Source organism: Boleophthalmus pectinirostris, unplaced genomic scaffold, assembly GCF_026225935.1.
Source record: "Boleophthalmus pectinirostris isolate CB_2022bp ecotype Guang Dong unplaced genomic scaffold, ASM2622593v1 HiC_scaffold_12, whole genome shotgun sequence".
Classification (NCBI taxonomy): domain Eukaryota; kingdom Metazoa; phylum Chordata; class Actinopteri; order Gobiiformes; family Gobiidae; genus Boleophthalmus; species Boleophthalmus pectinirostris.
Window position 1 is genome coordinate 15,226,354 of NW_026571018.1, and position 15,801 is coordinate 15,242,154.

A 15,801-nucleotide genomic window follows, 5' to 3' on the forward strand; every position below is an offset into this window, starting at 1 on the left:
AAAACTAGTAGCTCTCTGGTATTTTTGTTTTGTAAACGTAGCTCACTGGAGGAAAAGGTTGGAGACCCCTGGACTAGAGTTAGAGTTACTTTACTTTGAATATTTCCCTTGTGGATCAATAAAGTTTGTCTAAGTCTAATATTTTAAAATTTAAGACAGAAAAATCTATAGTCTGTATTTTTGGAAAGACATTCAAAACATGTACATTTATTTTAAAAACACACAGAGAGAGATTACTTGATAACTAAAACTATAGTTACTTGCAGCCATGTTTGTTTGTCTGTTTACCAAACCTAAAAATAAAATTCATGTCAAACTACAACTGTTCAGTGGGTGGTCTTTGATTCACTTGTTCTGGCTGAGAAGCCCTGTATTTCTATAAACCATTACCACCACTGAAGTCTGCACAAGGCCTTCACACAGAAAGTTTACTGTGTCCGACTCCATGGACTTTGAAGGCGCCGCTGTCCATCATGATTAGATATAACGACAGTCCCATTTTGACACTTCAGAATCAAGTCTCGCCAAATAGCCCTGGAAGAGGAGCCATATGCTTCAAGATGGCCTCTCCCTGATATAATTTGAGGCTGAAAATTACAAAACAGAGGCCCAAATAATGCGTAAAGTCAAGTTTGGTGAGGGAGAAAATGGAAAAATTTAGGCCCGTGTGCTGCCCTAATGGATATCCTTGTAGCTGAGAAAAAATAGGCCCCAATAATGTGTCCTTAATGTGTGTTTCAGGGAGCGGATTGAGAGAGATGCGCCTGCCATTTCTACAGCAATCACTTAATGGGGCAGGCAAGTCTCAACAAAATGGATGCACTGACCTATTTGCGGTTCTGACGAAGGGAGTCTGTGCTCTTAGTCAGAAACCAGACAAAAAGAGCAAGCCACGAACAACGGCGGATGAATACAAGCTTTTCTGTTGTGAGCGAGCTGGTACGGGGGCTGCCGCTTCGCTGTTTGTGAACGCTAAGTGCAGGAGCTGACAGGAATTTCAATTATTTCATTAGGGAGGGAAAATGAAAAGACATAAGTGTTGTGATTTCAGCAGTGTTTCATAGATCAATCTAATGTGTGCTCACATTGGAAATCAACCAAGATGGAAGAGGGGCAAGTGAAGGAGCGTCTTTCTAAATCACGCAATTAAAATGGCAAATTAGTTTCTTGATATATTCATTTAAGTGGTTAAGTGAAAAGGTTTCTCTCCCCATCCTCACAGCTGTCTCCTGGGTGGTGGGGAGAGGCTGCTTTCCACATGCTCTTATGATTAGGAGGAGTTCATTTATCCAGAAATGCTGAAAGCACTCGCGCCACAAATTAGCCATTTGAAGGCTTGAAAATTCAATTCTGAGGAGTTGATTTAGGCATTTAGGCAAAGCGTGGATGGAACGTACAGATTCAGAAGCATTTGGCCCGCTAATGTCAATAACTTTCAGGGGCCATTATAGGTTTTCTGTGTCCTTGTGTCTTGTGTTCGGCACAGCAGGAAAACACAGCTCTGGCTATGGTTCATTCTCTTCACCTTTGCACCGGCTATGTCAGCTGTAGAGGCTAGTTACTGTGTTTTTCATCAGAAACAGCTAAATATGTGTGCTTATATATGAACTATGTAATGCAATGATACAGTCTGTGGCTTCAGTCTATTTTAAATTCTTACTTTAAAGGGCCTATGTTACGCTTTTTCAATTTCCTCATCAAAAAGGAGTTGTGTTTTGTTTCATTCGCACATGTTTAACACACTAATCCTGCATATTTAGGCTGAGTTCTTCTCTCAAACACAAAACGCTCTGTTCCAACTTGTGATGTCATATGCTAATACAGGAACCGCTCCACTTTGTTTTGAAACTTCATACACTTTCATCATTTCAATCCTGGAATTACCACTTTATTTTTGTGAGCTTTTAGCCATGTTATAATGTTGTTACCTCATCAAAAACATACCTGAAGTTGTGTTTTGTTTTTCATGTTTGAACAATACATTATTATTAGCCTGTCTACATCGCCAAGGCCCAAAATGCTCTGTTCCACCTTGTGATGTCATGCGGTAGTTTAAGTTAATGCCTGTCTTTACCTTTAAATTTAGTTAAGTCGTGATTGGCAATTCTAGGGCTGAGATTATACACATTCCAGTGAGGATGAATGGGGTTTAAAAATATAGTGGAGCAAGAGAGAAGATCTAAATATGAAGGGTTAGTTAGTTTGCGTGTTAAACATGTGTGAATGAAACAAAATACATGTCCAGGTATGTTTTTTGATGAGGCTACAATGTTATAGTCAGGCTGGCGTCACCTATCGCCTCTGCCCAATTTCATTTCTTTCCAGCGACTAGGTCAGGAATCGGAATACACTAAATGTTTTGCAAGAACCCCGGAAGTTGCAGACCACGCACCAGTCAATCAGTGAAGAAGGCTGTTTGGGTCCCTACTGTGGTCCAGCACAACAGTAAACAAAGCAGTCGAGGTGGATGTAGACGATATAAACTTCACATGTCTGTCAACAGTGATTGCTGACAGACATGTTCACTCCCTGCTTTGTTTGCTGTTGTGCTGGCAATTACTTGGACACCACTGAGGATTCTGCGCACTACATACATCAAGACCAAATAGCAGTGATTGGTTAAATAAAAAAGTGTCCACCTACCGTCAAGTGAACATTTCCAAATGCTGAGAGGTCAGACGGATTCCACAAACTGAAACTGGCTGATGAATTAGGCTACAATTCTAGGGCTGAGATTATCCAAATTCCAGTGAGGGTGAATGGAGTTCAAAAACATAGTGGGGCAATATGTAGGGTTAGTTAGTTTGCACGTTAAACATGTGTGAATGAAACAAAATACAACTCTACTACATTAAACTACAACATTAAAACATAGATCAGAAAAAAGCACAGTATGAGCCCTTTAAATATGGTTCCTTTAAATGAAAAAAAAGCAAACCAACTCCACAAAACTCATTGCAAACATGCGGCTACGAGCATTTCACCACATCTGTAATTACTACTACTTACTACTCCAAACTCTTCTGCAGGGAACACCATCAGCTCCTTACCCCGCTCCGAACACGGACTTCCCAAAACAAAATTGATGCGTGAAAAGCCGGATGGATCTTGGAGACGGCAGATTTGCACTTCTGTCACATAGGCATATTGTCCACTTTGATGGTGCATGGGGAGGATCTCAAATGCCCTGCTGGCTGCCACACTCCAGATGGAAGAAAATAAGCCGTGGTCTATAAAAATGAAGTTACGTGTAAGTACGGCACTCAAATCTGGGGTAGAAAAAATGCTTTTCCTGGGGCATTTTGTTGTTGTCAATTGGTCTGAGCAACTTGCTGTAATGCAGGTAATGGCGCTACTCTTCTCCTTTGATCTTGTCTGTGTGTGTGCGTGTATATGTGTGTATATGGGAGCCGTCTGGAAGTGGCAAAGAGGCAAAACAGCAGCGGATAGGGCCAGTGAAGGGGGCAGTTGATTGCGAGTGGAGTTGATGCGTTGTGTGGACATGTGCTGGTCCATTTTAGACACCACTCCTGACTCAGATGTGACCTACATGCAGGTGGAGAGTGCGGGAGATCTGTGAGAAAGTGGATTGATGTCTGCAAATGGGGCTCCTAATGTCTTATGTAAGGAGCTAGGGCTGTTCTTAAAGCTGCACTGTGTAACTTTTCTGGTGGGAGGTCCTCTGTTTGCTTGTCTCCGTAGAGATGTTATTGCTTTGCCTGACATGTTACACAGTATGACATTAAATATACACATCTAGCATTTTTTCATTACGGGTGTTTCTGTTGCTCAAAAATACAATAATTCCTTCACTGAATTGGGGCAGCTCTCCACAGATCTGAGCTGTAATGTAGCGTAGTGCTGTAAACTTGTGTCCCTTGTGATAAATAGGTTTAATCTTTACTGTGGAACATTCTAGACCAGGAGTGTCAAACTCAAATTCACAGAGGGCCGAAATTAAAAACTGGGACTAAGTCGTGAGCCAAAATAAATATTTATCGAATAATTTCAACATCTGCAGGTTTTCTCTTCTTTCAAGATATGTAATGTTCAACCTTTTCTTATTAAAATAAATGTTTAATAATAGTTTTGCTTAAACATTGAATCCAGAATAAGCAAAATATTAAATAATAACAAAATATTAAATAAATACTGTCTCTATAGCCTATTTGTAGGCAGCGGTCCAGCTCTAATACATATTTGATATGATCTTGCGGGCCAAATATAATTATATCGCGGGCCAAATTTGGCCCCTGGGCCTGAGGTTGACATGTATGTTCTAGACAAAGCAGTCATATTTGCATGGAGACAAGCAGGTGGTGGACCGTCCACTAGAAATGTTAAAGCTGCACTATGTAATATTTCCAGTGGGGGGTCCTCTGCCTGCTTGTTTCAATGGAGTGTTTCTTTTTTTGCCTGGAATGTTCCAGAGTACAACATTAAAAGTTATACATTATGCAAAACTGATTTACGTGAGCTTTTAGTCATGTTCTAATGTTGTTACCTGCTCAAAAACACATCTGGGTTGTGGTTTGTTTCATTCACACATGTTTGAGTATCACTGGATTGTTAGTCTGTCTGCATCCTCAGAACTCAAAATACTCTGTTCCACCTTGTGTTTCATATTTAGAGGTAGTTTTCTATTTTCTGTCCCAATTGAACTGCTTAATATTTTAAAGTACTCTTAAGTTGTTGTGTTCACTGTAAAAAAAAATACTATGTCTAGGTAAAAACACTTAAATTAAGAACAGTAGGAGAGTCAGCTTGATGAGTAAAATGATCTACCAGTGGAATAAATGTGTTTTTCTTAATTCATTCGATTTTGTTTCTTGTTTTAGGTGCAAAAAGTCGCAAAATGTATTTTGATATTTTACGTACAAAAAATCTTGTTCTGCTGGCAGATTATTTTACTTGTCAAGTGAAATTTACTCAACTTTTTTAATTCCAGTCATCTGAACTTAGAAATTACATTTTGTTTTTTGTGGTGTTTATTTTTCCTATATGTATATATATATTTTGTTTGTTTTACCTTTAGAGATAGTCAATAGAAAGATCAAAAACCCAATCCAGGGCTGAAATAATTAAAGTGAAAGTGTATGGAGTTTAAAAACATGGTGGAGCGCTTTCTGTATTTCCACTCAATGACAATGAGGAACAGGTTGTTTTCAGTTTGAGAAAAGAACACAGCCTATGTATGTAGTTTGTGTGTTAAACATGTGAATGAAACAAAGGTATGTTTGTGATGAAGAAACAACATTATAACATAAATCAGAAAACAACGTAATATCGATCCTTTAACCCTCAAATATGAGACAAAACAGGATTATAAAACTTTTAGTAAGATTGAAGGAATTAAGGAAATCTGTCCCCTTTAAAGTTGCACTATTCAACTTTTCTGACACAGATGTTATTTCCACAGTATTTATTTATTTCCATGGAGATAAGTATGGAGCACCAAAGTTACAGGTCACTTCTATGGTGAAGGGGTGGTGTTTTTTTGAGGCATTTTTAAGCAAGAACAATTGCATAAACACAAAATAGATACAATATGTTTAACACCCTACTGTGACACATTTCAGGCAAACCTATAACATCACCATGGAGACAAGCAAGAGACTGATCATCCACCAGAAAAGTTCCACAGTGCACCTTTAACGTTTATGTAAGCATAGGTTTTTGAACAATGAGACAAAGTGGTCAGCTGCGTGCCCTGCTCTCCACTAAAGCCCGTTCAGCCTCGCACTTTGAATAAAAACCATGCAGTCATCACTCTCACTTCAGTGCTGCTCATTTCTGTTTTTTCAGCAGATTCCCAAACGACAAAAGTGCTGAGCTGTGATTGGTCTGTTACAGGACAGGCCTTTTGTCCCTTGTCTGCTTGCCGTAGCCCCTCTTTCGTCCTATTCACCCCATCAGCGCTAGTGCTATTAGCTGCCTGTCTTGGCATTATCGGATCTACTTGTATTTTGTAACCAGTTTTCATAAATAATTAGTACAGAGGGGTTAAGTGAGGTAAGATAATTTTGGATATTATATTTTATAATTTGTTGTGATTTGTTTTGATTGTGAATTTCCAACTTTGGTTGTCTTCTCTCAGCTTCATTGTTAAAGTTCCTATATTATGCAAAACTGACTCTTGTGAGTTTTAAGTCATGTCAGAATGTTGTTACCTCCTCAAAAGTACACCTGGAGTTGAGTTTTGTTCCATTCACACATGTTTGAATAACCCTTTATTATTATATATCTGTCTACATCTCCGAGGCTCAAAATGCTCTGTTCCATCTTGTGATGTCATGAAGCGATAGTTTTCAAGCTATTTTTTACCCTTTGTTCAGAAAAAAATTGCAGTTCCAATTGTCCAAATGATTCTAGTGAAGGTGTATGTAGTTTAAAAACACAGTGGAGCAATAGTACCACATGATATCACAAGGTGGAACAGAGCATTTGTGTTTTCTGTCTGAGAGAAGAATTTATCTTAAATATACTCTAATATTGTGTGTTAAACATGTGTAAATGAAACAAAACACAACTTCAGGCATGTTTGTGATGAGGAAACAGCATTATAACATAGATCAGAAAACAATGTAAGATGGGCCCTTTAAAGCTACAGTATGTAACTTTCTATAGTATGTAAATTCCATGGAAACACAATGCTAAAACCAGAGAGATAAAGAGATTCTTCATGGAGATAGATATGTTTAAAGCCATACTATGGATAATTTGGCTCGCAATATAATTATATTTGGCCTGCGAGATCATATCAAATATGTATTAGAGCTGGCCCGCCGGTTACAAATAGACTATAGAGACAGTATTTATCTAAATTTTGTTATTATTTTATATTATGCTGGATTTGGATTCAATATTTAAGCAAAACTATTATTAACCATTTATTTTAATAAGAAAAGGTTTAACATTACATATCTCGAAAGAAGAGAAAACTTGTAGATGTTGTTGAAATTTTTCAATAAATATTTTGTCTGACCCATGACTTAGTCCCAGTTTTTAATTTTGGCCCTCTGTGAATTTGAGTTTCACACCTCTTAGCTAAAGGAACAACTTTTCCATGGAAACGAGCAGGAAGAAGGCCCTCCTCTAGGCCGTAATAAGAGTCAGGTTTGCGGAGATGCAAGCCCAGTTTTCAGTGCAATAAATACAACTAAAATGGAAAAAACAAAACAAAACATGCCTTTATTTTACTGTAAAAAGTCACATATAGTAACTTTAACTTTTTAACTTTTCAGACAATACAACAGAGAAAACAGTTAAATGCACAAATGAAAACAGATAAGAAATTACTTTGTATTTGAAGATAATACGACATTGTGATATATAAGAAAAACCCAGACACAACCTCTAGAGATGACTTGATAGATACAATAATTTAAGTATAATTCAAACATAATCCAATGGGGACTGAAGGATTTCAAACTGACAGACAAGGAAATAGAATTGTCCTTACGTTACCGGCTTCCTTTAGATGTTTTAATTCAAACTTGATTTTTTCTGAAGATCTTCTGTCTATAACAAATCTCTCCTCTTTATATTGTATGGAATATAACATGCAGGCAGATCAAAAATGTTTGGATGTTGTAGAGGATGCTTGGGCCAAAAAGTCATCCCAAGGTACTACTTCACCAAATACACAAAGCTCTCAATCCTGTTGAGGGTTCAGACATATCTATCTATCTATGATCTGAAAAAAAAAAAAACATATGAGACAACTCTCCATGAGGAAGATACGATGGGGCCTGATATTGCATCCAGGTGGGACAATGAGGAATACATGTATCAAGTATCAAAGACAACAAGAGGGCGACTGATCTCTCCAGAACAAAGTGAAAGAGAGAGAAAACTATGACCCCCAGCTTCAATACACCGCTATAATATGTCATTACAGCACAATAGGCGGCGTTCACGAGCTGTATTTGATGATCATTTCAGAAGGAGGGGTACGGGTGTGTGAAAGTCTATGGGAGATTTAGTGTTTGTAAAGGAAATAACTAAACAAATACTGGCAATCAAAAATCTGGACACACACGCTCTCTTTCAATGTTTATTTATTTATTTTATTTACTACTTTCTACATTTTATATACATAAAGAAGACATCAAATATATGAGATATTAAATACATGGAATAATGTAGAAATGTTTTAATTTTTTTTAATCGACAAGGCAAAGGGTGGCTACTTTGAGGATTTTAATATAAAGTATAAGAAAAATATTTAGTAGTTATTTGACTTTAACTTTAGTAAATAATGTCCTTTTGCTTCACATATATGATGTCTTATATCTATATAAGTGTATCTATATAAGATGTAGAACATAGTAAAAACATATTCTTTAATTAACCTGCCTGAAAGTCTTTTTATCTGACAAAAATCATGTTTTTAGTGTTGAATAATGGCACCACTTTCTAAATCTTTTATGAAAAATAACTTCACTTGGTTTATTTGTACTGTCAGAGAATATGTTGAACTTTAAGACAGTTTTTATGTTATGAGAAACTAAATTTAAACAGTTTGGAATGGAGGCAACTGGAGGCAAAATTAAGTCAGCTATAAAACATGTTCAGTGACTAATGAGTGTCATCAGGTCTAAATACTATGGAATATAAGTCTTTATAAGAAAAAATAAGTAACTAGTGTCAAAAACAATTAACTTCTTGTATTACAAAAAACAGCATTTTAATAGCATGAATTTTAGCTGCTACCATCTGGTTTAACATTATGGCCTGTAGAAGAGCTGCTGTGAACACTTGGAGCTCTCTGGACGAGTTCACTGACGGAGATGAGAGGTGAGTGTGGCTGGTGCTAACTGACCTGTGTGCTTGTCCAGGATGTACAGCTTTATGGGCGGAGGGCTGTTCTGCGCTGGCGTGGGGAACATCCTCCTCATCGTCTCCACGGCAACCGATTACTGGATGCAGTACCGGCAGTCCAGCAACTACATGCACCAGGGGCTGTGGCGCTACTGCACTCCGGGCAAATGCTTCCCACACAATGACAGCATCGGTCAGTACAACCAGGAGGGACTTAAAGGGACACTATGGAACTTTTCTGGGGTCCATCATCTATTTGTCTCCAAGCAGATGTTACTGCTCGGAATATTCCACAGTAGAGTATTAGTCTTATCTATCTTGAGTAATCCTTTATTATTAGTCTTCACCTTCAAAGCTCAAAATGCTCTGTTCCACCTTGTGATGTCATGTAGGGGTAGTTTTCAAGTTGACAGCTACCTTTTACCTTCAGTTCCGTAGAGACTAGCAATTCCAGGGCTGAAATCATCCACATAATTCTAGTTAAGTTACTATATAATTCTAGCCAGGCTGGCGCCACTTAGTGCCTCCGCTCAATTTCATTTCTCTCCAGCAACTAGGTCAGGAATATGAATACTCTAGTGCGAGTTCAGGCACCAGCCAATCAGTGAAGAGCCATACATTCTGTGTTGGCAACGATTCCTGAGATTGAGGATTTAAAGTCGGAACAAAGAGAATGTTTGGTGAATTTTATCAAGGGGAAAGACGTTATTGCCCTTCTTTCTACTGGATTTAGGAAAAGCTTAATATACCAGTTAACCCCGTTAACGGCGCATTGCATACGTCACGACCAAATAGCAGCGATTGATTAAATTTAAAAAGTACCTGTTTACCGTCTAGCAAACGAATCCTAATGCTGCGAGGTCAGACAATTTATACGAAGTGAAACCAGCTGATGAATCAAGCTAATATAACTCAACCTAAATATGCAGGATTTGTGTGTTAAACATGAAACAAAACAAAACTCTAGGCATGTTTTTGATGAGGGAAAAAGTATTGTAAGATAAATCAGGAAATAGTTTAATATAGGCCTTTTAAACCTTCATTTAACTAATATTGTCATGCATTTTTAGTAGCCCAATCATAATTTTTAGTTTTAAATTGTAAATTTTCATCATTCTGAAACACACCTCATTTACACTTCATGATTAGTATGAGCTCCTAATTGACTCTGTTTCATTCTAATAGACACGTGTATATTTGTGGCACTATTGCTGTCACATAGTCTATAGCCCTATAACCCTAACCTTCTTGACCCCTCCATGACCCCATTGTGATCTCCGTTGACCCCTGTCCTTCTCCTCAGCCCACTTAGATGCCACACGCGCCCTGATGATCCTGTCCCTGCTGGCGTGCTTCATCGGCATCATCATAGGAGTCATGGCCTTTATCCATTACTCTTCCTTCGACCGTTTCGACAAGACCTTCGCCGCAGGCATTTTGTTTTTCATCTCATGTAAGTCGTCTCGCCTGAAGGTTGCCATGTATTCGCCTCTATTCTCTGCTTTTTGAACTCACATTTTGATCAACAGCCGATGGTTACAGACACCAAAGACTAAGGCTGAAGTCATTTGGAGTCCTCCATTATCGCCGCAATTTCACAACAAAGAAAGCATGGCCTTTTAGCAATCAAAGGGGTTTCACTTGTGGTTCTTTTTCTTTTTCAGCTTTTGTTTTGAAAGAGTGGAGGCACATTTTATATCATAGCCCTGTTTGTTAGTGACAATCCACACTTTTAGATTATGGCACTTTGGGAGATAGATGTAGTGCAAATAATAATCACATTTATAAAGATATTGTAAATCAGACTCTGTGCTTTTGTGTTGCAGGCTTTTTCGTGTTTCTGGCTATGGCTGTGTACACTGGTGTCACTATAAACTACTATGGGAAGCGCTATGGAAACTGGAGGTTTTCCTGGTCCTATATAATCGGCTGGGTGTCCGTGGTCCTCACCTTCTTTTCAGGTACGACATGAAACCCAAACTGTGGATTAAAAAAAAAAAAACAGAAATCATGATTGCGTTTAAAAGCCACAGCAACTTTTCTGGTCCGCCACCTGTTTGTTTCCATGGAGACTTAGCTTTGCCTGGAATGTTCCTCAGTATGGAATTAAATATCTATACTGGTAAATAGAGACATGCATATTAAGACTATCAAGTGACTGATTTCACCAGGGCAAGTTATGTCTATGAGAGGTGAGCACTTTCACAGTAAGTAAGTTTTTCAAGGCAATAAAATCATCTATAATTTAAGAATGAAACATAAATAGTAGTAATAATACGGTGGAACATTATAGATGGTCTCTCAACCAGAAAGCTTCCATAGTGAACCTTAAATTAGTCTACTAATCAATATAAGTAGCTGCCAATCTACGTCATTAGCCTCTCCACCACCAACACTCACACACACCAGACAAGATCAGGCTTTGGTATGGCCACACTGTATATGTGTGGGGGAGCTGGCCAAAGTAGTTAAAATAGGAGGAAGACACGAAAATGTCCATTTTACCAAAAAATATTTATTCTTCCTTGCACCATGAATTTGTGGAAAAAATGAAAAATTACATATTTATAAAAAAATTAAAAAAAAGAAAAAAACCCACGTCCACACGGCTACACTGGTGGTCACCCCCGACTGGCTGAAATGCTCTTAATTTATAGTTCCCCAGACAGGAAGTACCTCCCTCTGGGTCAGCGCCAACTAACGCAGGTGAGCTCTTCTAGAAACTTCACCTGTTCCTACACTGTGCTACATATTTTCTTAAGTCCCCTTTATATAACAGTGCTCAAAATTAACTAGAAACACTGAAATATGCAAATCAAACAAGCAAAATCCATAAAACAAAAGAACTGAAACCCAGTCTTCCCTCCACATGGTCTGGCCCAAAACCTCCCCCAGAGACTACAAATATGGCTGACAAAAGTCACACCCCCTCTTTTGTCTCCAGACCACATGGAGTAACTTAAGATGGTAAGTTGTATGTAACAAAATTAATAGATATAACCAAATAAAACATATTTAAAGTAACTGGTGTGTAGTGATTAACTTAACTAAACAAAGACTAAATAAAACAAACCCGGGATAGTCATATTTAGCTGTTTAGTAGAATATGGAAACAGATGTAAAATGAAATTAAATGTGAACAAATATGGACAATGGCCCTCTTTGTCACAATATGTATGTATATGATCGTGTCCTTTTTGTTTAGTATTTAAAATAAGAAACACACACATAGGCATAGACAGTAACTAGTATTTAGTTAGTAATTTAGAAGAAGAGCTATAACAGTGGAGAATAAATATCTTGTGCATGTGGAAAATCAAAATGTGGTTCCCTTGTAGTCAAAGTTCTAAGATTAAACCACAGTTAACAAAAAAAGAAATCTAAAATCAGATCATAATCACATTTTTGTGGATAAGGAAATCTATCAAAACCATTATATTTCTGTATGTAGTTACATAAAGTCTGTGTATGCGCCATATGAACAGGGCTAGTGGTGCCAGTACAGAACTATAAAAAGGTAAAGAAGATTGGAAGAGAAAACTGGTACAGAAAAAGTACCTCTTCTATTAAGTTTTGATGAAACGGGTCCTGACAGAGCACAAATAGAAACACAGTGTCGCCACAAATGAACAATAAAAACAAAGACAAAAGACAAAGAAATACTATTTAATGGAATTTCTTGTACATTGCAGCTTTGTTTTGTGAGCTAATAAGAATAGGTGTCAAAAATTAGGAATTATTCAAGTACTGGGACCTGAAAAAACAACAGAAAAGTACCCAGGTCTACTACCTGTGAATGTAAGTCCACAGACAATACCGTGTTTTACTTTAGTAATGAAAAACCATCACAGCTTCCCCGGGTTAACCCTTTGCCAAGCCTCTAATCAATGACATGACATTATGAGGGACTGATGCTTTTAGTACATGTCCATCTCTCTGGATCCTCCTCCCGCTGTGAGTACCTGCCTCTCCACGGGGACCCTACTGTACTCAATATCAAACTGCTTTAGTAGGAAATCACTGCCAGACCCCCCTTCGTTTGGCTTTACACATGAAAACTAACACAATTATGCGTATTCTGTGCTTCTCTTAAACAGCATGCAGCCCACACAGCGGTATTTAGTGTTTTATCTTGTCCGCTATCAAGGAAAAGCTGGTCTGTTAGCAGGACAACACCAAAGTACACCTGCAATTTGGTGAAATGTGTGGAACGAGGAGGAAATGGCCAAAGGTTGAAGCTATTTGACTTTGCAGATCTATAAAATTGTTTGGTGTTTGCTCATGTTTTTGTGCGTTTGTAGCGGGATTAAATTACAGGCACTTGTGAGGCCTTGGACAAGTAACCATTCTGAGTGTCCCTTCTGTATTTATTGTACTAGAATGTGGGCTGGCATTGTGGGTTTAGTGCATTTTGGAGGAACAGGACCAAAGAAAACCAGTGACTTATGCAGTACCAGTGATATTATTTCCCAGAGAATGTTTTATTTTGAATATTTACTGTATTTTCAGGACCATCCAGAAGGGTAACAAAATAACTGCATCTAATTTACCTTAATAAAGAATGAAGAAGGACTTGAACACAGTTTTTTATTGTGAAGTCTTTATGCTTTATTCATGGTAATTAAAGGGTAGATAAGTGTTACCCATTTAAGAAAATTCGTAAGAGGATGATAACAAATGATAACTCAATTTAAGAACCTTGGCTGAATTTATTAGATTTTTTTTTTTTTTCTGATTATTTTTAACAATTTAAAAATGCAATTCTTGTTTGATACATCTTCCAATGTTTTTTTTTTTCAATATTAGTATTTTTGTGTTACATTTATCATTGTATTGTGAATATGTAGGCACGTGTGTGTATAAATGCATAGCTATGTAAAATATCAAAACAAACCTATCACACTGTAAAAAACAATATCTTGATAAGTTAAAATAACAATTAAGAACATTTCAGTTTATGAGAAGATTCCACTTGTAAAGTAAATAAGTAAAATAATAAGTGTGTTTTTCTTAATTCAAGCAACGTTTGATTTTGTTTCTTATTTTAAGTGCAAAGAGTTGTTGTTTTCCTTATTTTAAGTGTAGTAAGATGTATTTTCATATTTTAACTACAAAAAGTCTTGCTCCATTGACAGATAATTTTACTTGTCAAGTGAAATTGACTCAGATCATGATAAAACTTTCTTATTTCAGGTAATCTTCTAATCTAAACTTGGCTAGATATCTGTTTTTGCAGTGCATGTAGCTGTAAATATTTGATATCTGTAACTTGTCACAAGCTCGAAATCAATCAATCAATCAATATTTTAACTGATTACATGTAAACCAAAAGCAAGTGATCCCATATAAGCAAGAAAATCCTGATAATACATTTAAACATTGCACTTGATCTTGTGTTTATTACCTGGACATTAAAGATGAAGATTAAAGCTGTGTTGTGTTTTGTCTTTTCCTCAGGTATCTTCTATATGTGCGCCTATCGGATGCATGAATGCCCCAGGAGCGGGAACTCTCATTAGACAAGTCAGAGCCTCATCCACGAACACGCTGTGGATTCAGCTCGTGCACATCCGGGCCGTTTACTCCTTGGAGCTCGGAGCCACAGCGATCAAAGCTTAAGTGTAATCAATAAAAAGAATAGAAAACTGGGACGTGTCTCTTTTTTTCCAAATGAAATTAACTTCATAATATATATTGACCTTCTTACAACACGTTGCACCAAAACTGTTTGTGCATGAAAAGGACAAAGCATTGAATATTAAGCTATATTGCTTTTAGGTTGATGTTTATGTATATGAATAATCTTAGACCTAAATACTAGCACGTTTCTGCAAATAACGCAAGGTTTTAGATAATAGTTAGGCCTACTCTACAGCAAACTTGTGAAAGCGATTATAAAATCACTTATGAATTAAATGGAAAAATACTAAATATATGTACATACAATAATACCAACAATAAGAGTAATTTGTTTTTAAATTGATAAATAAACCGTCTCTGAGCTTAGGTTACTATCCAGATCCAAACGCGCGCTTTTACGCAATGACGCACAGGTACCCCGGCACATTTTACTTAATGAAATGGCTACGTAAAGCTGCTTAACGTCGCCACAAGAACGAATCCTTAAGACGATTTCATCACCATTTGTTTCATTTACTTTCTAATTTGCCCTCTAAAAGCGCCTTGTTATCCCCGTGCGCCACGTAAAGGGATTGACACAGAGCCAGGTGCAGCGGGCGCACCTCCATCTGCCAAGTCCTAAAAAGCCTCTTTCTGTTCCAGCGCACCTCCAAACACCAAGGTAACAGCTCCCTAATCTGGATCGATCACTCAACGCTTTCACTAATCTACCATCAAATAATAATTGGTCCTAAAGTGGTCCCCAGCAAATTGTATGGGAACTAGCTGTATTTTTAGAAGACACGAGATAGTTCAGGAAGTTGTGTAAAAAAATAAACAAATATTTGACCATGACTATTGCTGGGTTTCAGATGACATAACAACTTTTTACAGTTTTATAATACTTAATACAAATATATATTGAACTTCTTATGGGCATTTTACAAATTTTACAAAATTTTGCATGACAAAATTGTCTGTGCATGACATGTAAAATGTTTTTATATAACTACTAACGTTACTGTACATAGTAGATATCATATGGTGTTTTATTGTACTTTTCCTATATGTATCGTGTTATCAGTATTTCTTTTTTGTTTGTTTTTTTACTTTTATGCGAAGCACTTTGGTCATTTGAAGTTGTTTTAAATGTGCTATACAAATATAATCTCAACTGAGCTTAATTAAAACATCGGGTTGTGTAATGTTGTTCTAAATCAAATTGGGAATATGAAATTATCACAGTCTAGAATCTGAAAACCACCAGTTATTAATGAGACAGTTTGAGAATCCAGTATCTAATTTGTTCTAGAGTAAAAATCCTGTCATGGCCCGTGGATTACAACTTCCGCTCTAACA

At 37.2% G+C, this 15,801-nt stretch overlaps 1 protein-coding gene across 1 annotated transcript; it reads left to right on the top strand.

Moving 5' to 3' along the window:
• Nucleotides 1-6,589: 6,589 nt before the first annotated feature.
• lim2.1 (lens intrinsic membrane protein 2.1) lies at nt 6,590-14,342 on the top strand. Its single transcript, XM_020920681.2, has 5 exons — nt 6,590-6,609; nt 8,841-9,016; nt 10,127-10,276; nt 10,650-10,784; nt 14,281-14,342. Exons 1-5 carry the CDS (start codon nt 6,590-6,592, stop codon nt 14,340-14,342), a joined length of 543 nt encoding a protein of 180 aa, XP_020776340.2.
• The last annotated feature ends 1,459 nt before the right edge of the window (nt 14,343-15,801 follow it).